Below are 24,269 nucleotides of genomic sequence, written 5' to 3'. Positions count from 1 at the left end.
TTGGAGTTTCAGTTCACACACATCATGAAAACTAAATGTGGCTGCTAACCATTTTCATAGTTTTAACAATTAATTTAATTGCTGTAACTTGCAGCAGAAACCCTGCCTCCTTACGTTATACGTGATAACATTTCTCACAAATTCTATATTTCTATAAATTCTATAAATACAATATCTAGGTTTGCCAATATAGCACATAACCTCACATTTTCTTTTGTTTGTTTGTGAACCAGATGGTATTTGGATATTCCTATACTGTGTGTTTCCTTAACTTTACTAAGCCTTCCCTCAATGGGAGACAATAGTATCTCATAACTTTTATCTGTATCTTGGTTTAACTATACATAAGATGGGATATACTTGAATGTCCCCGTAGAGAAATTTGTTCTTGACTCTGTCCTGCCAACCCAGTCGCTAGAAGAAAACGTTGGCATTAAACGTTTCTGCAAACCACAGAAACGTTGAATATACGTTTCAACACGTGAATTACGTATCATATCAACATTTCTACAAACGTAGCATAACACACAACACAAACACAAAGACCACTTGGTTAGGGTTAGAGAAAGATCATGGTTTGTGTTAAAATAAAAATAAAAAACAACATAAAAACGGCCGATGTCTCATAAAAAAGCCGGTTTGCTCGCCAGAAAAACGGCTACAAATGTCCTGACGTCTCGCTAAAAACACCCGCTTTAGTCGGTTGAAACGGGAAGCGCATGTTTCGAGGTGGTCTCGAACCGTTCTCTCAGCTGATTTCCAACTTGCTGCCAACAAACTTACTAACCATCCATCTGCCCCTCCTCATATAGGAAGGATCAACTCATATAGATCATATGCGAACTACGTCACTTCAGAAATGTTGAGATGATACGTATTTTGGAAATGTTGATGTAATACGTTTTGTTGAAATGTTGACATAATACATTTTGTTGACATTTTCATATGATACGTATGATAAAGAAAGTAATACACTCTGCACCCCTGTTCCTCATAATTTTTCACCTGTCCTGCACCTGTACGATGCGCATTGAAAGAGAGTGTGGGATACTATTTGATGCCCATCACAGCCCAAGTCCGTGAAGAGATGTCAAGAGGCAGATATCCACATTTTATTTCATAATGAAAAGGTCCAAACCTTCAGGTGCGCAAGGAAGAAAACAGTGAAAAGATGAGGCGAAAAGAAAGCTAGAGGTGTGACGTCTTATGTTAACATTAAATGCCATACTGTGTGAGACGTTAGACGTTTCGTTTGTAGTAACTAGCTAGCTAAGTAGCAATAAAGCTAATGCTAGATAATAATACTATAATAGCTGCTAGACTCAGATAATGTTACAGAGTGAAGGATATGAGACTGAATGGCAAGCTAGTAGCTAGCTATCTAGTAGCTGCTCCTTCCTAGGACGTAAGGCATTGTGCTGAAATTTCACTGACCAATATCAGTAATAATGACTAAAGCTATCACCATAAAAAGATAGACTGGGTTGCATCAACTATGTGTAAGCTGGTATGAGCCACTTGGCATCGTAGCACATTGTAGTAATCTAGATCGATATTGAAGTATCATATCATGCAGGGGGAGGTTCTAATCTCCTTTGCTGTAGGTAGGTTGCTGTGAGTAGGCTATGCAGTTGGGTGTTATTATTGGGTGATTTTATGTTCAAATATGTGAAGTAGGGTGTAGTAATATCAGCCATTTAATAGGTAAAGACTGTTCAATCATGCTTAATGACTGGGACAAGCCAGCTTTAATTGTATTGTATATTCCCTTGTTAAAAAAACAAAAACAATGGCCATTTAGAGCATGGAATTAAATGACACATCTTTTCTATTGTAAGGAATCCATTCTAGCTTTTGTATTAAAGTGTACATATTGATGTTATAAAGTGTATATTAATAATGTAAAAGGTGCACTGTCATTTTAATTTATTGTGTGTGCATGTATGTTGTTATTATTGTTGTTTCTGTAAATGACTTTAATGTTAATCAAAGTTATGAACAGAATTCGAGAGACAGTAGATCCATTGAGTGATGATGGTAACCATGGCATACAATTATTTTTAGGCCTAGTAAATTTTCTTAGTGAACAGTAACAAAGCTGCTTAAGCACTAGAACACTGTGGGTTGTTTTGTGTCAGATAAATGCATTTATATAGTGCTTTTATGCAAAGCGCTAAACAATTTGCCTCACAACAGACTGAATAATGTAACTAACATTTGAAATTTTCCTAAAAAAACAAAAATAAATAAAAATAATCTCCCAACTACTCAGTTCTAGTCAGATATATTAAAAGTTTTAGTTGATTGAAAAAGGAATCTGACAGAAAAAAAACTAAAGTCCTGGCTTATCACTGAAAAAGGTAAAGGTTTTTTTCAACCTGTAACAGTTTGCATCAAATGCAAGATATTTTCTGCAAATGGCTAATCTTTCAACAAAAAAAAAAGAAAAAAAAGAAGCTTGCATGTTCATAGTCTGACATATTAAGCCTGTCTAACTGAAACATCATCAACAGGGTACTTGAAACAAACATACGTTTCCCACATTATTCTCTACTAAAAGCCTGTGTGTTACCTAATGCAAAGTTCATACTCTCCCTGAAATCCCACTTTCACTAACACACAGAAAAACAAGCAAGAAAACACCAAAGAGAGCAATGAGAATTTACAGCAGTTATACCAGAAAGTTAAAAGTACCATATAGAAAGCTCCAAAAGACAGAAAGGAAAGTGACAGATGAAAAGTATGTGAGGAGAGAAGGAGTGAAAGAAAAAAACAAGAAAAAGTTAATAGAACTATAAAGATAGCATATAAAATTATTTAAAATGTATATAATGGACAGACAGTCAACTCTATAGGGGACTGTAAAAAGAAAGGAAGCAAAGAGTAAAGAAGACAGAAGAAGGGAAGATGAGTAAGACATAAAAAGAAACAATAAATGAAAAAAAAACAAAAAGGAAAGAAGGGAATAGAGGCCAAATATGGAAGCGGAAGTTGACAAATTGGCCAGATGGTGGAGCTAAAGCAAAGTTTAGGTAAAAACCCAAATCATTTTGATGCATCCTCTCACAATAATGATACAGTAGTAGTGCAAGTCTTTTCTCCTAGCCCAATATTTGTACACTTTGTAAACATGACTTAGGCAGTGCCGTATCTAGCAGTAATATTTACCTTTAACATCCTGCAGGTAATCCCTCCAGAATGGAACAACACGTTCCTCTGCCCCTCCCTTGTTGCTTCCCACTGCAGACAGCTGGATGTGGAAAAGGTGATCCATTAAGTCAGCAATGAGTGGGGATAGTTCATGATACATTAAGGGTCTAAAACTGTCTGAATGCACTTTGATTGCATTCAGAGCACCAATGGTCTTCAGCCCCTCCCTAAATCTATAAAAAAGAGACACATATGAAGACAAAAATGTCTGTTTCAAATTGGCTTGATAATCATATATTGTTAGGCTTGCGGGGGGAAAGGGGTGACTTGCTTCACCAACGTAGAATAAAAGCTAGAAAACCAGGAGAAAAACTACACTGAATTTATTGTTGTGTTTAAAATGTTTTTGTATGTGTAATAAGTCTCAATGGTGAAAATATAGTTGTAATGTGTGCAAATAGCTTATTTTACAGGATACTTTACAGATAGTAATAAGTTGCTTACTGCCTGAGTTGTTTTTCATTGTTATTCTTACATGACACTTGTAGGCCTAGTTTATACAGATATAAAGTGGCTTTTAATTAAGAACATACAGTACATGTTCAAATGTTTCGTTCTTGTATTTGTGCAGAGGAAATGGTAGAAAATATCACTTATCATCCATGTAACAAAAATTTTGCTTATTTGGTTTCTGAACAATAGTGTTACACAAACCTTTCAAATGCCCTGCAGACTCTGGACCACCTGAAACACGACAATATCTTGAACCAGCAGATCTCTGTCTTTAATGCATTTCAGTGGCCTCAGACACCCAGCATTTGCCAGGTAATCTTGCAGTGGTTCAGTGGTATTTATCAGGTCATCCAAAGACGTACATTCGGACACCTAAAAGCACCACACAATAGAAAGAGAGAAACAATAAACAAAAGCATAGTTGAGCAACCAAGAATACAAACAGTATGTGTGATAAATCTACAGCTTCCCTTTGACAAGTGTTTTACTGCTAGAAAACAACACCTCACAGTTTTAACTGTTTTAGGAAGAAGTTGATTCAACTGTATGATCATTTTGGAGTCTGCAGGTTTTGGTGTTGTAGAACTGGATTGACCTATACTGAGAAGTGTTTTGGTTATCATAAATGATCATGCAGTTGAATCAACACCTCTCTAAAACAGTTTCAACAAAAATTGAACATTAAAACCTTCATGAAGGTAGAATTTATTGAAGGACTGTTGGATTAGACTACATTAGTTTTAGCGAGGTAGATCTAATAAACTGGCTACTGAGTGTATATTATAATGTATTTACCTTTTTAACCTTCTCATAGAGGTCTGTATCAACGATGTCTTCCAAGACAGGCTTTATTGAGGAAATGCCACCAACTGCACGAGAATACATTGTTGGTGCAGTGAATCCTGGTGGAGGACCGCCACGGACAAGATGTGGCAATGGCCCGGCCAGCGATAAAATGTCAATCTTCTTTTAAAGCTGAAGACAAAACACAGGATAAAGTGGATGGCACAAGACTTGGGCTGGGAACAAGGGATATTGTAAAAAAAATCAATACACTGGAACCAAAAATAAAGCATATACCTGAACTGTCCAAAGCCGAGTTCAATTTGCCGTCTCTTCCTTCAAACATTGGTTACAGTGCCAGGGCTTCAATGAGCAATCGTAAAAATTCTCTCCTAGAGCTACCAAGGTCCAAAGCCTCTTCATCCATTCCCAAGTCATCTGAAAAGTTGATACAAATCTAGTACATGGGATTACAGTTTTTGGTTACTGTCAATTTGGGATGCAAGATTGAGGAGCACCAGTTGGTGAAACCAGTTTGTTTCCACATGTCATCAAGAGTTTAATACTGAAAAAATAACAAACAATGAGTGGTTAAACTATATATAGTTTATATTACTTATATAGTTAAACCATATAAGTAAGAGTACATGTAAGTAGACATACCAAATGATGCTACTGAATAACTCCTTTTTATTGTAAAGCTATCATCATTTCTCCCCAAATTGTGGCTGTCTGTGCTCTATCCAGATCCGTGGAATACCCACATAGCCAAGTGTACTCTCACTCCTCATTGTTCTCCCACAGGCATGAGAAGTGAGCAGAACATGCAGTTAGTTTAACACCAAAACAGGGGATAAAATCTCCTGTCCTCATTAAAAACCTATAAATAATTATTTGGCAATTTGACCAGCTTATAATGGATTTTCAACATTTAGGCATGTGTAAATCTCACAATGGATCCAGAGGGCATGAATAGACAAACATGCCACAAATCACCTCAAACAGCTCATGATTGTGCTTTACTTAACAAGACAAGTCACGCTCACAACCTTACTAAAAGAATAAGGTTAAGCTCTTTGCAGCAAACTATTCATTGGCAATATAATGTGAGAACTATTAACTTTAGCTATAGTTATTATCTGTTATTAATTCTTTGCATTTAACATAAAATCATAACATTTAGAAGAAAAGAACACTTTCAGGTTTGTCTTTTCTAAACAGGAAGAGCTTAAAGAAATAAAACGGCTTTTATTTTATGAGAAATCACAGGAAGTCCTCTCTGCCATATATATATATATATATATATATAAACTCTTGATGACATGTGGAAACAAACTGGTATATATATATATATATATATATATATGTGCAAACACAATGAGATTTTGTATTTATAATTGAATAATAATTAAGTGGGTCTGCTTCAACTTTTATTGTAGGATGAAAAGCTGTAAAAAAAGATACCTGGTACAAGGTACATAATATATTTATCTAGACTATTGCAAATTCATCTTTATGTTGCACCTAATTTGTAACAGTGCTCTTATGGTTATTTTTGTTTTGTTTTGCTATGATTCATAGCAGTTATTCACAGGTGTGGTCTGTGTACTGGGAGTCCTGTCACTGTTGATAGTGGTATGGTTTGATAGCATTGTGTTTTTATTTGAATTATTGGTTATGGTTTATTTTTTTATCCCTTTTCACAGGTAGGATACTCCCAGCACTCAACCAGTGGGTGTGTGGTTCCCCGGCCGTGGTACACCTGTCTGTCCTCTCCTCTTCCTACCTTTTTAGAGGTATTAATTCAGAGCTGCTGTTCTGTGATCAGATTTCTTTAAAGAACACTTCAGGTTAAACATGAATACAGAGAGTTGAGACTGTTTGTGAATCAGCAAACCTTAAAAACCTCCTGCTGTGTGTTACATGTTTGTTCCTCTTCTGGTTGGTTTCCTGGTTGAAGCTGCTGGTTAATTTCACTTTCACTCGACAGCTTGATTCAGCTTATTTTCAGCATCTAAAGGTGATGTAACCAACAGTTTTCATCATGTTTATGTCAGCGGGTGTTAAAATGATCTGATAATGATCTGATGTGTTGCTTTGCTGACCGCATTAGTGGAATGAATGAACCTCCAGGAGGAAGAAATACAAGTATTTATCAATACTCTTATTGGTTCTTTTTCATTACTAAAGAATTGGGGGTTTGTGAATTATTATTTTAAAAAAGAATATATTCAGAACTGGATTAGAATAGATTTACATTTTAAATATGACAAAATATTGTTTCTACAGCAGTTCTACAGTTTCTATTGTTTCCATCAGCAAATTTACTATATAAATTCAATATTTCCCTTGAAAAAAATAAAAATCAGGCATTCCTCCTGTCCTCCTCCCTCTGCTGCTGGTCGAAAGCAGGGGCTTATCCAGCCAGTAGCTGGAGGGTCCCCACTAGGAAAATTTTAGTTACAAAGACTTGATTTCCCGCATTCTGTTGAATTTTTGTGCATGTGAATAACAAACTAATGAACCAACAACTGCTTAGTACAATGTACTGTTATGAACCTCAAATAAAACCAAAGGTACATATCATTTAGAAGGGAGACAACAGTAGTACGACTACTGTAGCACCAATGCTACACTCTTCACCTTCAAAAAGAAAAAAAACAAGAGCATGCTATATTTTTAATGTACCATTATAATAGTTAACCACTCTCTCCACCTATTCAAAGAACAGAGCAAGAGTACAATACCCTAGTCAGTTTACTGATATACACCCATCAGAAGTTTGAGTACACCTGTTTAAAACTATTTTTTTTCATAAAATTACCCTAAACTGTATACATTTGATTTTTCTAACATGTCTTGTAACTGCAGGTTGCTCTGAAGTAGTGTGGCACCAATGCTGCTCTCTCCACCTTCAAAAAAAAAAAAAAGCCATAGTACAGCACTGCATATCGTCTAATGTACCAATATAATACAGTTAACAACTCTCTCCACCTATTCAAAGAACAAAGCAAGAGCACAATACCCGACTCAGTTTACTGATATATGCTACCCATCAAAGGTTAAAATCGCTCTTTAACAAACACAAACATTATATAACATAGATATTTAAGTTTCAACCAATTACATTAGCCTGAATAGTGTGACAGAAGACATTGTGTTGTCTCTAAATTTAAATTATGAGCTCAAAGTATTAACTCACTGGCTGAAATTTTCACCAAAACAAATGAATTTTCAAATAATATTGACCACATTATTTAGACTAGATATGCCAATTATGCCATCAATGTTTTTGAAGACATTAGAAAGGGAACTACTACTTTTATTATTGATCATCCAGTTTCTTGCCAGCTTTGACATTGACAGGGTACGATGATGACGCATCAGTAACATTAGCTATGTTAGCCAGCTAGCACGTTTATTTACCTTTCTTTTTCTCTCTCTTTCCCTCTTTGCTCCACCCTTCCTCTTTTTTCCACCGTCCATCTTGCGGCTAAGTCATGTAGCTGCAATAAATGCACTTGCTGCCAAACTAAACGTGTAACTGTCAGCTAGTCTCTCTCTCTCTCTTCTTCTACCGCCTGGCTGTCACAGTGCGCAGGGCAGTGTTGCGTTCAGGGTCAAAAAATAAATAAATGAAAAAATCTGTGGCCTGCGGTACCATTTAGCAGGCCAGGCCACCGGGAAAAGTCCCAGTGCTCCCGATTGCCAGTCCGGGCCTGGGGCCACCTGTGGATGAATCCTCATGTTAAACTGCAAGGGGAGTGACGCTGCTGACTTTGGTTATGGCCTTGGTTGATGGTTGATCAATCAGAGGAATGTCCTGGGTGACTGGATTAAGTTTAGTAGAAATGACTAAAAGGCAAACATACCACATTTTGCATAGAGATCATTCAGGTGTCAATTCACACTGTTTCTTTGTTTTACAGCCACAGATGAAGACTGATCATCAATCATGAAGGCCAGAGCTTGTAGAGAAACAGTGGTCAGCTTTTGCTGTCTGAAGTATGGTGCCATCTTCCTTTTCCTGGCTGTGTTTGTCTTTATCTATTTTCTTTTTAACATGGACTTTCTGGAGGTGAGAATTAGGTCTTGAGTGGGACTGCTTGAAGGGTGGACCCCGTTTGAAATAGTCAGATTTCAGGATATTGTTTTCATATGCAGTGTGGCTTTGGATAACAGTAAAGTTCTTCATCAATATTTCTAAACAAATGCAATTTGAGGAAAATGGTTCTTTTGCTAACAATCATGCATTTGGCTGACAGCAGACACTCCCTCAAATAATTATACTTGTATATATTTTAATTTTATTACTATTTTCATCTATATTTTTCTTATCATCAGTAAATCCCTTGAAAAGACCAAAACAAACAATGTGTTAGTCCATCTCTCAATACATTCCCTAAACAGGTAAAAAAAAATATGAACTGCTTTTTTTCCTTTATGGAGGGTAGTCATGTTGAGCTAAGGCTGATACTGTGACTCTTAAATGCCCTTCTCTATCGGTGCTGGCATATATCAACAAACGTTTGAGCCAGTCAGGTGCTGATGACATGGCTCTGTTGGTGGGGGTTGCCGCCATGGTAGTATGCAGGACCAAAGTGGCACAGCTAGCCCCTGCTGTGAGGGTGTAGTGGAACCGTGTATCATCATGGTGGCTAAAGCATAAGAACCCAGCCGATTGAAAAACTACTATTGTTTCATTTTCTTTAAAAGCCAAGTAATTTATTGAAACAGTTGGCTACTGTAGTTTTTAGCCAATGTTAGTCAATCAGTTGAAAATTTGTTGGGGACTATTCTCCACCATAGATAATTGTAGATTTGCTGCTCTACTGGGTATTTATGACAGCAGAACAGTGTATGTGGGATTGACTCAAAATAAACAACAATGCCCATGTAAATTTTAATAAAATGTCACCCAGTGCACAGTTTGGCTCACTGATGTGTTTTTAATCGTTTCTGGGCAACAATTGAGCTCTATGGCACAGAGGAACAATCCACATATATCAGGCCTTTGCTACACAGACAATACTTGTCAGTAGGATCAATTCATTGTTGGGTTTGGTCTTTTCATGGGTTCAGTGCAGAAATGTTTGTTTTGTTTTGCAACATCCTGGAGTGGAAACAAATAATTCCTCAATGAAAACCCAATGCATAGAAAGAGTATTGTACCAGTATTAGACCAATTTAACATTATATTTGTACCTTCACTTTTGAGATTAATATGAAGAGGAAACACAAAAGTACTTTAGGTTTCCACCTGAATAACTAGTATCAACACTTAAGTTGTGTTAAATATTAACATCATTATCAAATTGTAACATTGTCCTCATTCAAAAATTCATCAAGAATTATTTTTTTAAAAAAGGAGGAAAAATGCTCTCTGCACCTTAAATTCATCAACCTGTGTAACTGTAGACAAGCAATATGAAAAGTAATATTTAAATTATTGCTACAGTAATTACTAAAATGGACTGTAAGGATATTCTGACTTTAGTTTTCCTTCTTTACCCTTTTTCATGTTGCCATTATCGTTGATGAAAGAAGTTGAACAGTATTTGATCAACTTCTTTCATCAATCCCTAAAAATATTCAGTGATTTTCTGATATGGGGCAGGAAAAATCTTCCTTTTGTTTTATTTAGTTTATTTGTCTTACATTATAAATTTGTTTACATATCTTTGTCACATCACTCTCTTGACCCCCCTGCCACTTTCAGCATAAAGCGATCACCACCTTCCCTGCTCCAAGACCTCACCTACAACACCGCTTCTGCAGCTTCCAGCCACTGTCCCCTGAAGATGCTCTGGAGGAACGCCTCCTATTAGACTCCATTGCTTGGCCTGAAACTCTATCCCTGCCAGATCCTCTTTCCCTGGAGCAGACCACCGATCCTGCCCACAGCACCTTCACTATTCTCCCAGAGAAGGGTGGACGACAGTGGCATGTAGGGGATCAGCTGGAAGCTATCATCAAAATGTATGACTTCAAGGGCCGTCCTAAGAAGTCTGGGGGAGACGTCTTACTTGCCCGTCTGCGAAACCGAGCACTTGGTGCAGGTGTGGCTGGGCAAGTGCTGGATCATCTCAATGGCTCCTACTCTGCTGTATTTTCTTTACTCTGGGAGGGAAGCGCACAGGTTGAGGTGATGCTAAAAACTATGATGTTAAATGTGATTGTGTCAATCTTCTAATTTACTGTTAGCTAAGCCCCACCCCCCTCAGTTACTGTTGCTAGGCCTGTCAACTTATTGTTCTCACACAGCACATATGCAGTTTGCAATAATACTACTTAATATACTTAGTAATTTTCAAAACAGTGGGTCCTTTATTTCATACAGTGGTTGGATTATTTGTATGCTGTCAATCATTCTTATCAAAATCAAGATAACCACTCTACCATAGTCCAGATTCGATTGATAGCATAGGATTGAGAAGTGCTAAACCAATTCAGCAATCAAAGATTTGATCTGGTCTCTAGCACTATCTAGAAAAGTATTATCCCATTTGGCATCATTTAATGTGGCAGTGGAAATTTTAAACTTAGTATGTCCAAGAGTAATAAATACCATTGACATATTGAGAAATAGATTTCCTCCTGTGAGTGGTTACTATTAATATAAACCAACTAACATAATACAGCAATGGGAAACAGATGGATCTAAACCTGCGTTGTCATCTAACAAACAGGAGAAAGGACATTTTTATTGACAATACTTGTTTGGGCAGATGTCATTGACTGCCAAAATCTGTCAGCCTTTGTGCACTTCCACATCATACCTGTGTACCTTGAGTTCAGGGAAATTTGAGCATTTATGAGAATGATTTAATGAGACCCTAGTAAGCCTTTTTAGGTGCGTCCTCATTAAAATTATATATATCATTTGACGATTGGGATTAGGATTTCTGTATGCCAGCTTGATGTTGTGCCATACTCTGGACCAACTGATATGAATTACATAAGGGATAATCAATGACTAGGTGTGAATTAAACCGTTTTAAGGCACAATGTGGAGGCGTAATGCCTTAAAACTGTTAAATGCACACTTATAAGTTGAGTATCCCACTTATACCATGGTCATTTGCCAATAATATAAAATAAAAGCATTCGCAAATTTTTGGTGAAAGCTTTGCACTAAAAATCGAAAGGTTGTGAAGGAAGAGCTTACTGTTGTCATGACAACTTGCCACACTTTACTCACTGACAGCCTGAACTGAGGCATAAAATTGAGGTAAGGTGTCATTAAGCATAACTGCAGAGTTTGTCTCCAAATCAGTGTTCTTTTGTTTTTGGTAGAGAAATCGCTCAGTATATTAACTGTCCATTTTGTTGCCTTTTTTGTATTAATCTCATCCTTCTCTTTCTTTCTCTTCCATCATTTAAGGCTCTTCAGGTGTCAGTTCCTTGTGCCGTTTTTCACTTGGTTTGTTTCTTTTCTCATGCCTCACTGCAGACCTCAGAAGCATTAATCTCATTACGCCAATCCTGATTGGCTGGTGAACGTGTTCGTCCGCACCAGGTAGTGCCACCTACCTTAAATCGCTGCTGCGGACAACACAGTCTCTTTCAAACACCTCTTCTCATTCGGAGCATATCTTGCGTCAGGAGCTAGCTAGCTTAACTGTCCACAGACGGATCTTATTTAGCTTCTGTCGCCGGGTGCTAGCTAGCTTTAGATTTGCTTCTCTCTCCGATCACACCAGATCGGATTCAGTGTTTTCCTTGCCCTCCACGGCTTGGTCATCGTTTCTCGGCTCCTCACCATGGCAGCTTGAGCTTGTCGAGTATTAGCATTCCAGCTAATCCCTCGACTTCTGCACAGTTAGCACAGCAGCTAGCTGCCTTGACTCCTTGCCAGCACACCAGCTCATGAGGAATGGAGGCTACAATTCCTCACACCAGAGTTGTCGGAGACTCCGGGGCCTGTCCCTGTCGCTGCGGATATAAGATTTCAAGGAAGGACACACACCAGGTCTGTTCAAGCTGCCTAGGGCTGGAACATGTTAGGCTAGCTATCGATGTTCCCGGCTCGTGTCAACACTGTGCTGTGTTCACCATCAAAAGTCTCCGCAGACGGCTAGTATGCCAAGCTAGTCTGTCTGAACTCGACCCCTACCTTCCTGCCGGCGCCCACCCGACTCAAAGCGAGGGAGAGAGGTAAGTCACTGCGGAGGTGACACCGGTAGCTAATGCCAGCTGGGGCTCACAGCTGGACATGGCTCTGGTTCCCCCGCCTGAGGAGGATGTCCTGGAATTGGACTATGGAGAAGATGAAGATGACGCCTCGGATATCCTCATATCAGAGGATGAAGAGGACGACGACATTTTCATCACTCCAGCGCAGCCCGGGATCTCCGCTGCCTTTCGGGATGGAGATGAGAGTAGCATACCAGCTTCTCCTCTCCCCAGCTCGGACTTGCTGGACGTGTGCAAACGTGCTGCAGACTGACTGGCCATCCCATGGCCTGCTGTCGTAGCGGAGACCACCAGATCCCGAGAAGAAGTTGCTCTTGGCCAAGAGTGCGACAAAGCAACTTCTCCCTGTCTTTCCGGAGCTGCTGGATGAGGTCGCGCGTTCATGGAAGGACCGCCCTCACAGCAGCAGGAGCTCGATACCCGGTGCCTCATCCCTCGACTGTGAGGTGATGGAGAGCCGGGGTCTGCTCCGTATGCCTCTGATGGAGGCTCTCTTGCTGCCCACCTTCATCCCCGGCTGTCAACGAGGTCCTCCAGGAGCCCTGCACTGCCGTCTAAGTCTGACCGGTTTCAGTCAGCCCTGACTGAGAAGGCGGCAGCGCTTTCGGCCAGAGCGCTCAATCTGCTCACGGCATACCAGGCGGAGATATGCGAGGATTTTGCGCAGACACAGGACCCAGCTACGTGGGAGGAGATACCGGTTATTACCGACCTGTGTCTCCGTATCCAGCGCTGCGTGGTCCAGGCCACGGGAAGAGCGATGGGAACAATGGTCCTACAGGAACGAGCGTGGTGGCTAAACCTCACCAACCTGTCAGACAGAGAGAAGGACGATATCCTGGACATGCCCATCGTCCCTGAGGGTATCTTCAGCTCTGCGCTAGCTTCGATGCAGCAGCAGTGTGAAGCCAAGAAGAAGGAGGATGAAGCTCTCCAGCTTTGCCTCCCTCGGAAGGCCCCGGTTCCCTCTCCACCTGTGCAGCGAAAAACCTTCGCTCAGGCTGCTTCCCAGGTTCCACAGTTTAAAATCCCTAAACGGCCGAAACCTCAGCCAGCCCCTTCTCTGTCACCCAGACAGGAGGCCGGGACCAGCTGGCCCAGAAAAGCCCTGGCTCCGGCTGCAGCTCCTTCGAAAGAATGATTTCGCAGGGATACAGGCTTCAATTTGCCGTCGTTCCCCCTCGGTTCTCCGGCATAGTGCATTCCCAGGCTCAGGGAGAGTCAGGCAATAGCCCTGCTGAGGTGGCAAGGCATCTGCCTGGCCACGTACCTGGACGATTGGCTGCTGTTAGCACAATCGGAGCAGGAAGCCAGGGCGCACACTCGTACTCTCATACGACACCTATCCGACTTGGGTTTCGTGGTAAATGCGGAGAAGAGCATGCTGTCTCTGGCACAGAGCGTAATCTTTCTGGGATATCAGTGTCTTTCACAGCTCGCCTCTCAGGACGTGCCTTGCGTTTTTTCGTCCACACAGATCTGTTCAATTCAGATTATGTCTTCGATTACTTGGGTTGTTGGCGTCTGCCATTCTTGTAGTCCATCTTGGCCGCCTCCACATGAGGGATTTCCAGTATTGGGTGGCTTCCCTCAGGCTAGATCCCGGGCGTCACGGCGCTCAGAGAGTGTTGGTCACATCAGAGTGCGTCAGAGCGCTGCGTCACTGGCGAGCCCCGTCTTTCCTGACCCGGGGGAGGCCCATGGGCTCTGTCCTGTCCAGGAAAGTGGTCACTACAGATGCGAGTCTGTCAGGCTGGGGCAGAATACACGAGGGCCGGTCTGTGAGAGGATGTTGGAGCGCTGGTCTCCAACGGTCTCACATAAATTTTCTGGAGCTTCCTCCTGTCTCTCGCCGGTCACCATGTCTTGGTGAGGACGGACAATACGACGACAATGCCGTATATCAATCATCAAGGGGGGTTGCGCACCCATCAGTTACACACGCTGGCATGCAAACTGATCCTCTGGAGCAGTGAGCGTCTCCTCTCCCTGAGAGCGACGCACGTTCTGGGGGCCCTGAACATGGGTGCCGACCTGCTGTCCAGGGGCGCGCTGCGATGGATCTGTTCGCGTCAAGAGGAAACGCGCAGTGTGCGCTGTTCTTCTCCCTGCGCAGCATGGATGCTCCCCTGGGCGTAGACGCACTAGCGCACACCTGGCCGCACGAGCTTCTTTATGCGTTCCCTTCACTGGCTCTGATACCCCCCACTCTGTCCAGAGTGAGGGAACACGGCCACGCGCTGTTTCTGATAGCTCCGCACTGGCCTGCGATGCATTGGCTAGTGGAGATTTATTGGTTGCTGCGCGCTTAGCCTTGGCAACTCCCGCCGCGCAGGGATCTGCTGTCGCAGGGAGGGGGGACGGTGTTTCACCCACACACAGAGCGCCTCGTGCTGTGGGCCTGGCCCGTGAGTGGTTCAATCTGACCGCTGTGGGGGGGGCCCACAGACAGTGATTGCCACTATCCAAAACGCTAGAGCCTCCTCCACTAGGTCTCTGTATGGCTGTAAGTGGAGAGTGTTTGAGGCATGGTGTCTCACAGAGGGACACATTTCTTTTCAGTGTCGATGGGAGTGATATTGTCATTCTTGTAGAACCTGATTGACAAGCGAAAAGCCTTTTCCACGATTAAAGTGTATTTGGCAGCCATCGCCGCCTGTCATGTCGGATTTGGGGGATGAACAGCGAGCCAACACCCGCTGGTTTGCCGTTTTATGAAGGGAGCGCGCAGGCTTCTCCCCGTCTCTCGACCGTTGTTGCCTCCGTGGGATTTAGCTGCGGTTCTGGAGGGGCTTAAGGGTCCTCTGTTTGAACCACTGGAGGAAGCGGACCTGAAACACCTGTCCTTCAAGACAATGTTGCTACTGGCTACTGCTATCGGCTAAACGAGTTAGCGACATCCATGCGCTTTCGGTGCATCCCTTGTCTGCTCAGTTCGCCCCGGGTGATGTAAGGATGACTGTGAGGCCAAACCCCACCTTTGTGCCCAAGGTGGTTAGTTCATGTTCTCCTATCGACCTTGTGGCTTTTGCTGCCCCTCCTGGAGAGCAGCGGTGGCGTGTGTTATGTCCGGTTCGTGCGGTGCGCACTTACATGGATAGGACCAGGGGTTTCACGAAGAGCGATCAGCTGTTTGTCTCCTGGGCTAATCCTCATAAAGGAAAACCTGTTACTAAGCAACGCCTCTCCCACTGGGTGGTGGAGGCGATTGCTTTGGCTTATACGAGTCAGGGTCTGCAGCCACCAGCGGGTCTGCGAGCGCACTCTACTCATGGCTTGGCCACAACCTGGGCCTTATTCAGGGGAGTTTCTGTTCAGGATATATGTGCTGCGGCGAGCTGGTCTTCGCCTCTCACTTTTGTCTATATGCTGGATGTCTCTGCCCCATGTGTAGCACGCGCGGTTCTGGAGTCCTAGCTGGAACAGAGCGGCTCTCCCTGTGGGTTGGTGGACACTAGATAAGCTTGTCTGGCAATACGGGAGCTACCACATCCCATAGTGAGACATCGAAACGAATATCATGACAGAGAACTTTAGGTTATTTACATAACCCCGGTTCTCTGAGTAATATGAGTGAGATGTCTCACCAGACAACCCTTCTTGCTTGGGTGAGTGAGAAGAGGTGCTTATCTTGAATGAGACTGTGTCGTCTGCAGCAGCTATTTAAGGTAGGTGGCACTACCTGGTGCGGACGAACATGTTCACCAGCCAATCAGGATTGGCGTAATGAGATTAATGCTTCTGAGGTCTGCAGCGAGGCATGCATCCCATAGTGAGACATCTCACTCATATTACTCAGAGAACCGGGGTTATGTAAATAACCTCCATGTGAAAGCATCTTTCATCAGATGGACGTAACCCTTTATGTGCTTGCAGTTCAGATTTCCCAGAATATTGATCCCTGCTCCCATTAACACATGACGCCATGCAGGAAATGTTCCTAAACAGGGACAGACTGCATGTGTGAAAGGGGCTTATGATTGGACAATTGCTGCTTGGGGGAGGGGTTAGTGAATGGTTAGTTCTCCGGACATGGGTATCTGGAGATCAATCTGGTTTACACCTGAAACGAAATGTGCAACTTTAAGTAGTGTTCACTTTATTTGTCTTTACTGCTATGACAGTTTCAAGCAATGCGTATGAAATTTGAACTGTGGTTCTCATGTCCTATCAGGTGACACTGGTTCACCCCAGTGAGGCTGTCATGGTGCTGCAAAGGTTAACCAGAGAACAGCCGGATAGAGTTTATTTCAAGAGTGTCTTCCACTCAGGCTCAGTCTCTGAAACTACCACCTGTAATGTCTGCCTGCGTCCAACCCAGCAGCCACTGTGCAACTACACTGACATCAATACAGGCGAGCCGTGGTTCTGCTACAAGCCAAAGAATCTGAGCTGCGATGCCAGGATCAGCCACTCCACAGGAGGATTCAATCAAAACCTCAAGGCCAAGGAGGAAATGCTCTTTAAAAGGTGAAGGGACAGAGAAACGGGACTGGCATTTTGTTTGACTTCTAATAAATACATATGTATCTCCTTGGTGGAAATCTCAGGAGTGTGTAAGCTGGTAAATCTAAAGGTGTTTTCAATCTAAAATGACACAAATCAAAAAATCACCCTGATTCGCTTTAGTTTATGTTCATGGTGTGAGAGCTCCAGCTCTCACAGTTATGTTCGCTTTCTTTCTTTATTATTTTGCTGTTTTTTGGCCTCTCTCTACTTCTGTACTGTTTGTCATGCAAGCTTCGTTTCAGTGTCAAAACGTACATCTTCTTAAGGAGATGTAAACTGTTACTTTTCTTTATTGTGACATGTTTCAGTGATTTTATATCATTTTTATTAAACATTATAATGGAAAGTCTATGGGAGGAATATTTTGAATTTGATATCTCAAAAACTAAGAATGCTGAAGTATTCATACTTCATGGACAGGTGTGCCATGTGGAAATGCTTAACATATTAAAACATGGTACCCATAGTGCCACCATGTGGTCATGTGGTTTATGTTTTGACTAACTCATGAACTTTGAGGCAATATTTGCCGTGTGTTCCTTGGATGAAGCTGACTCGAATAGCCAATAGCTGACTCGAATATAAGCCACGCCTATTTGCGCCCAGAAAGATTTTTGGCCATTTTTGATTTTTTGGTAGACACTTCTTTTGCTTCCTTTGGCACATATTTCATCTAATCTTCACCAAACTTGGTACATACCATATTTAAATGACCCTGAACAAAATGTATGAGTTCATTTTTGGGTATCACTTACTGTTTGTAATTGGTTACCAAACTTTCAAAGGCATGACCTGATGCCCTTAACAGGCTGTAACTCTTCAATGCTAAATTGGATTGCAACCAAATTTGGGAATGTGGCACATATAGCCGCACTGCACAAGTGTGTAACATTTGATACAATTCTACCCACAGGGGGCACTACTGTAATTTCACAACATGGTATTTCTACATTTCTGTTGTCTTTAATAAAATTAAACTTGGTACACAAGTTCTCCAAGTTCACCACCATACTAATTAACTTTCATATCTCTTAAATGTAATATTCCATGGTAAACAAATTCAGCAAAATTGGGGATGCTGAACAAGTCTGTAGCATTTGATACAATTTCATTTGTGGGTGGCTGTACAAGATTTAAAAAAAAAAATGCTGCTAGAGCAGCAGCTTGCAGCAGTAGCAGCTAAAAGCTCTCACACGCATTTTCTTCAGAAAATGCAAATATTCTAGTTTAATGTGTGTTGTCCTTATAAATAAATAAATGAAAAGAAATGAAATTAAGAAAAATACTGTTTAGTGTTATTCATTTATATTCTAATTCACATTTTTACAATGTATTTAGGATATGATCTTTTAAAAAATGTAAAGATGTGCTTTTTCAGTTTCTTATTTTGTGACACCAAAGCAGCATCTCTGCATGTACTGGGCCATTTTAGCAAAATAAATTAGTCTCTACATGAGAAGAAAAACAAAACAAGGTGCTGGGCAAATGTACAATTGGTTTATCAATGTTTTTTTTGCTGAAAACAGCTGTCTGCTACATATGGATAATTTATTATGCATGTTTTATTCTTCAGTGGTGTCAACATGAAAGTCTCCATTAAGGCATCAGGATCAGCCAATGTCAACGTGTTGCCAAAAATTAAAGGTAAAGCAGAATTTTCTCTAATTCAACCTCTGCCTGTAACAATAATTCAAACTTAAATGTGCCAGAGACAATTAAATGTAAAAACAATCGCAAAGAAACATTTGCAAACAACCTACCATTACCTTTACTAGCGCTTTGTTGGTTTCAGTCTTTTAATGGGATTTGTTGACAATAGGAAAAATATACAATAATGCCAGCTATAATGCCTTAACTTCTTCTCAGGTCAACCAGAGGTAATGAGCAGCAGTGTGAGATCTGGACCCTCTGGCTATTACTATCAGGATATGTGGCAAGCCTTAGGTGGCACCCCAGTCCGCCAGTTCAGCACATCCCCTGCCATTAGTCAGTGTCTGAAAGGCAAGGCCGTCCACCTGTATGGAGACTCTACCATCAGGCAGTGGTTTGAATACCTCACTGCAGCACTACCAGGTAGTTAATAAACAGAAATCTCTGACAACAGTTTCAGCTGCAGTATGAACATAATCAATGTGTCCTAATTGTGTTCCCTCTTTAATACTTTTAGATCTCAAGGAGTTTAACCTGCACAACCTGAGGCACGTTGGACCGTTCATGGCCTTAGACCATGCAAACAACATTTTGGTGACATACCGGTGCCACGGTCCCCCTATCCGTTTTGTCAATGTCCCAACCCATGACCTGCGCTACATTGCCAATGAAATAGACAGCTTAGTGGGAGGCATTAACACTGTTGTCGTTCTTGGCATCTGGTCTCACTTCAGCACTTTCCCCATCGAGGTGTACATCCGGCGGCTGCAGAGCATCCGCAGGGCGGTGGTGCGGCTACTGGACAGGGCTCCAGGTACGGTGGTTGTCATCCGGACTGCAAACTTCAAAGCTTTGACGCTTGATATGTCGCTGACCAACAGTGACTGGTACTCACTGCAGCGTGACAAGGTGCTCAGGGCCATGTTCAGAGGACTGAATGTTCGTCTGCTGGATGCCTGGGAGATGGCCTTGGCCCACCACTTGCCGCACAACCTACATCCACAACCTCCCATTATTAAGAATATGATCAACGTCCTCTTGTCCTACATGTGTCCCCAAAATGGCGGCTAGATGTGTGTTTGTTGTGAGAAAGGAGTGTGAATTCAAGTACTTGTGTTCAGTTTACACATTGTCTCTGTGTTTCTGCCAGGTGCTGAAATGCACCTGATATTTTTCTACCATTTTTCTATTTTTAACCAGGGAAGTTGACAGAGCAATGCCTCGCAAAATGCCTCGAAAAAAGAGAAACAGAACAGGAAGAAAAGCATTCATTATGTTGCTGTAGGCTTCGTTGTAGTGTTCACCGCCTGGCTAGGCAGCTGCTCAGGAGCAACAGGTTGCAACACCGCCCCACTTGACTGCATTTCAGATGTTGTGGTGACATCATTACATTTCGTGAAAAATCCATTTATCTTTATTTACCCAGGGAAGATTTGTTGGGCGCAAATGATCAATTTTAAGGCAATACAAGTGAAATTAGTTTCTTATTTTTAGTCTATTAAAAAGCAAAACAAAAAAACCCCCCAAAAGACAACAACAACAAAAAAAAACCATTCCAATGTATGGCAGCTGCCATACTTGCCATACCCCAATTGACACCTATGCTCAAAATGCTTTGAAGACATAAAATAAAAATTTGACAAAATTGTCACTGACAAAAACTAGACTAAAACAAACAAATCCAAAGACTAAAATTTCACGAAAAGTAATATACATTTTCGTCAAAAGACTAAGACAAAACAAAAATTAGGTTCCAAAATTAACAGTTACTTTAACGAGTAGTTTGACATTTTGGGAAAAGCACTTACTCACTTTCTTGTCAAGCGTTAGATAAGAAGATCGATACCACTCTATCTGTCCTTTCAATATGAATTTTGAGCTAGGAGAAGGTTAGCTTAGCTTAGCATAAAGAATGGAAACAGGGGGAAACAGCTAGCCTGGCTCTGTCAATTAATGCACTTTAGAAGTTCTGGCTGGCCAATTTTGTTACCTTTGGAAGGATCCAAGTTAACTTCACCCCCATTCCCAGCCTTTATGCTAAGCTAATTGGCTGCTGGCTCCCATAATGTATATATACAAATACAGTGCATACACATTAATTAAATAATGCAAAAGCAATAAGCACTAAAAATGTGGAAATGAATAAATGCAGATAAAAAACATTGTGCAAACAGAAAGGCAAAAAATAAAATAAATAAATAAAATGCAATAATCATTTAGGAAATTGCAGTTGGACTCAAATTTGTTTTTGGTATGATGAGGAAAACACAGATAAACATGAATATTCAAGAACCATCCAATGTTTACAACAAGATTCTAATTGAATAGATTTGTTAGACATAATAACATTTCAGTCAAATTAAATAACACATTATCCCAATAAAAAAATAATATTTGTCCCTCTTTATTAAGGCCCTAATAGTCTCTTAAACTCTGCCCAAGCTTTTACATGCATGGTTCCTTAAGAACTGAGGAGTATTGATATTTGCAGACATGGTTCAAAAGGTCAAAATAGGCTGTATCCTATTTCTGTACCAGCAGACAAAGTCTAGCCTGCACTATTTCAGCTAATTGTAGCTTAGTGAGCAGCCACGCAGCCAAGGGTTCATTCTTTCTGACAGAAACTTTAACAAAACAAGTAAATTTGACTCAAAATGACTCATGGGATGGTTTATGCACCATAAACTGATATTAACCAGCATGGTGGGATTTTTCTTTTAGTTGACAATTACTCAAGTAAGAATAAAACTACAAGTGGATAAACTTTTCAGGAATGTATAATAACAGCCATAATATTAAATAATATCTAACTTTATCTCAACAGCCACATATTTATGAACATTTTACTCAAGAGACATGAATGTGTTTCTCAGCTCCAAGAAACAGCAGAAACATAGAATTATCAGAGCTTATCAGAGTATCGATGCAATACATGTACATTACATATAATTTAAACAAGATGTTGTTGTTGACAGAATTATGGATATTGTATGAAATGTTTCTTGGGTTATGTTACTGGTTGGGGGTTGATGGAATATGGGGAAATGTAATTTCTTAGTTGTTGCATTTTTCTTTATTTTTTATGTTATGTATACAAGACATATATGTAAAAAACAACTGGAACAACCATATGGAATATAGAGTATTTTTCTTAAGTTGCATTTATGTAATAGTAGTTTGAAGATTAAGTCACTGTGAAGTGAACTCACTGTTACTTGTGATGGAAATCTTGGAGGTGGGTAATTCAAAAATACCTTGAGACCTTCGATGTCTTGAGAAAAATAATTTATTGACAGTTGATTGATTGAGAAGACCCTAGGATATATAACTCCAATGCATGAAGTTAACATTGAAATGTTACCCAAATTCTGAAGGAAGTTTTGTGAGCAATGCCTTATTATCTCCTCATCATGTCCAGATGAAGACTGGTTTCGGCAACAGCCTTGGCTCAAGTCATAACATAACAGAGACCTTGTAGCCTTGGCTTAAGTCATAACAGATACCTTGCTGTAAGATTGTTTACTTTAGCGCCAGTGTAGATACCAGAATGGCTTGCACAGTAATGCTGATGTTCTTGTGGTCTTTGTTTGTTAGCTAACATTAGCTATGTTAGCTAAGGTTAACTGGCTAAAATATCATGAGCTGTGTTTGTTTGGAGTTAGCTAATGTCTTGTCATGGGGAATTTATCTGTTTTTCGGGTTCTAGCATACATCCATGCTACAGCTAATTGGTGTGCTGTCAGAACGTTCCAGGTGGAACTCGTGCTCCAGAATTATTGTACTGCATGTCTGAGTAAGTCGATTATTAAACTATTTTGTCTGTAATTATTTTGGTCATAGTGTATTCTTTGTACGAGTGCATGCACTGAACTGTAATGTCCATGCTGTGATGCTTTGTGACGAATACATGGTTCTAGGATCTAGAGATACTGTATTAAGAGTCAGTTGGTAGGCGATTTGAATGCTGGAGACACAACTGAGGTTTCCTCCATCAAGACAGATCAAACTACTGATTTGTCACAGTTTTGCAGCCTTTTTGCCTTACTGAATTCCATTTGTGGATTGTACATGGAATTGTTGTTGTACTTTTTCTAATAATGGAGCAGTCCATGTCCTAGACTGCAGCAGTACATTTATGCCCAGCACAGAATTAAATAATTAAAAAAATAAAACATCTTGTGTACAGATGGGACAGTGTCTACATTAAATATATGAAACATATTAAACACTACATTAAGAATATCTATCTGGTATTGTATTATTAAGATATCTATATCTATAGAAATATGTATTTTTTAGATATAAATATTGGCATTGATATTTGTTCAAATAAATATTAGTCCCAGACTGCAGCGAGACATTTATGCACAGCATACACACACACACACACACACACACACACACATATAGTATATAGTGTACAGTATATGTATAGTATTCATACAGTACAGTACTAGTGAACACACTCTCTACACAAACAATCGCACAATTAAAATTTGCCCATTTAAATGGTACTCTGCGGCTCAAACACATGGCATCCATACACTTTCCATTGTACAGCCAATAATATACTCTTAACAACACGCAGCCAATCATAATGTGTCTGTAAACGATCTGGAAGGCCGAGCCGATCTGGTTCCTACACTGGTTCATGAGAACAGCCACAAGGAGAGGTTGGCCTGACCCAGAGAAGGACAGACAGCTGGCTGCTCTCTCTATCTTCTGGGTCTAAGAAGTAATGTATCAATAGAGGAATATTATATATATGAAAATTCCTTCATAGTTCCCCTCTTATTGATCATAAGATCAATAATAATTACCTACCATATTATCCTTCAGAGTTGGAGTAACATACACCTGCCAGTCAAACATTACGTGAATCAAAGTATACAAAGATTAATATGAATCATATTATACAACAATTAAGAATTAATGTAATGTATTGAATCAAATAGAGAATTTTAAATCTTTAACTCAAGGCCCCCTATACAACTTGCATTAAAATGTGTTTTGGGTGATTGGATTGCAATCGGATAGCACTTGACCACATGAAAGTTCAGGTGGAAATGCACCCAAAATGCACTGAGGATGGATTGTGATCCGATCGGCCAGACCACTTCTGGCGGTGGTCAGGGACGCATTGTGACCACATTGTACACAAGTGTAAATGCAATTGTGTTTTGAATCCACATACAACAACTGCATGAGTGGAAATGCGTAATTGTGCGCAACAGTTCCAAATCAGCGAGGGAGCAGCAATTAGCCAGTTAGCAAGCTAAGCTACTAGCAAGAGAGCAGCAAGAAAGCCATGGGTACTCAAGACACTTGTCGATGGAGTTAAGACAAGACCAAGTGTCTGCTTTCAGTTTGGTCTGATGAAAGTATATAAGCGAAACTTTGCCATTCATATTGCAACCAAGCCATTCATGCGGCAATGGCTAAGCAAAAGGTGGAGAACGGCTACAACC

General features: G+C 40.8%; 1 protein-coding gene across 9 annotated transcripts; it reads left to right on the top strand.

Annotated features, from left to right (window-relative positions):
* The first annotated feature begins 1,031 nt into the window (after positions 1-1,031).
* Positions 1,032-22,626, top strand: LOC121890802 (NXPE family member 3-like). 9 transcript variants are annotated; one of them, XM_042403350.1, is made up of 10 exons: positions 1,032-1,194; positions 3,185-3,265; positions 6,153-6,242; positions 6,407-6,466; positions 8,376-8,524; positions 10,166-10,591; positions 16,817-17,112; positions 18,725-18,795; positions 19,018-19,224; positions 19,319-22,626. In XM_042403350.1, the coding sequence occupies exons 5-10, from the start codon at positions 8,402-8,404 to the stop codon at positions 19,870-19,872; spliced, it is 1,677 nt and encodes a 558-aa protein (XP_042259284.1). In that variant the 5' UTR covers positions 1,032-1,194; positions 3,185-3,265; positions 6,153-6,242; positions 6,407-6,466; positions 8,376-8,401; the 3' UTR covers positions 19,873-22,626. The 9 variants fall into 9 exon arrangements, with proteins under 9 accessions (XP_042259284.1, XP_042259280.1, XP_042259281.1 ...); XM_042403346.1 differs by lacking the exon at positions 6,407-6,466; XM_042403347.1 differs by having other exon boundaries at positions 6,407-8,524.
* Positions 22,627-24,269: the final 1,643 nt, after the last annotated feature.

Source organism: Thunnus maccoyii, chromosome 23, assembly GCF_910596095.1.
Source record: "Thunnus maccoyii chromosome 23, fThuMac1.1, whole genome shotgun sequence".
Taxonomy (NCBI): domain Eukaryota; kingdom Metazoa; phylum Chordata; class Actinopteri; order Scombriformes; family Scombridae; genus Thunnus; species Thunnus maccoyii.
Note: the sequence above shows the minus strand (reverse complement) of the source record. Positions and strands in the feature narration are given on the sequence as shown.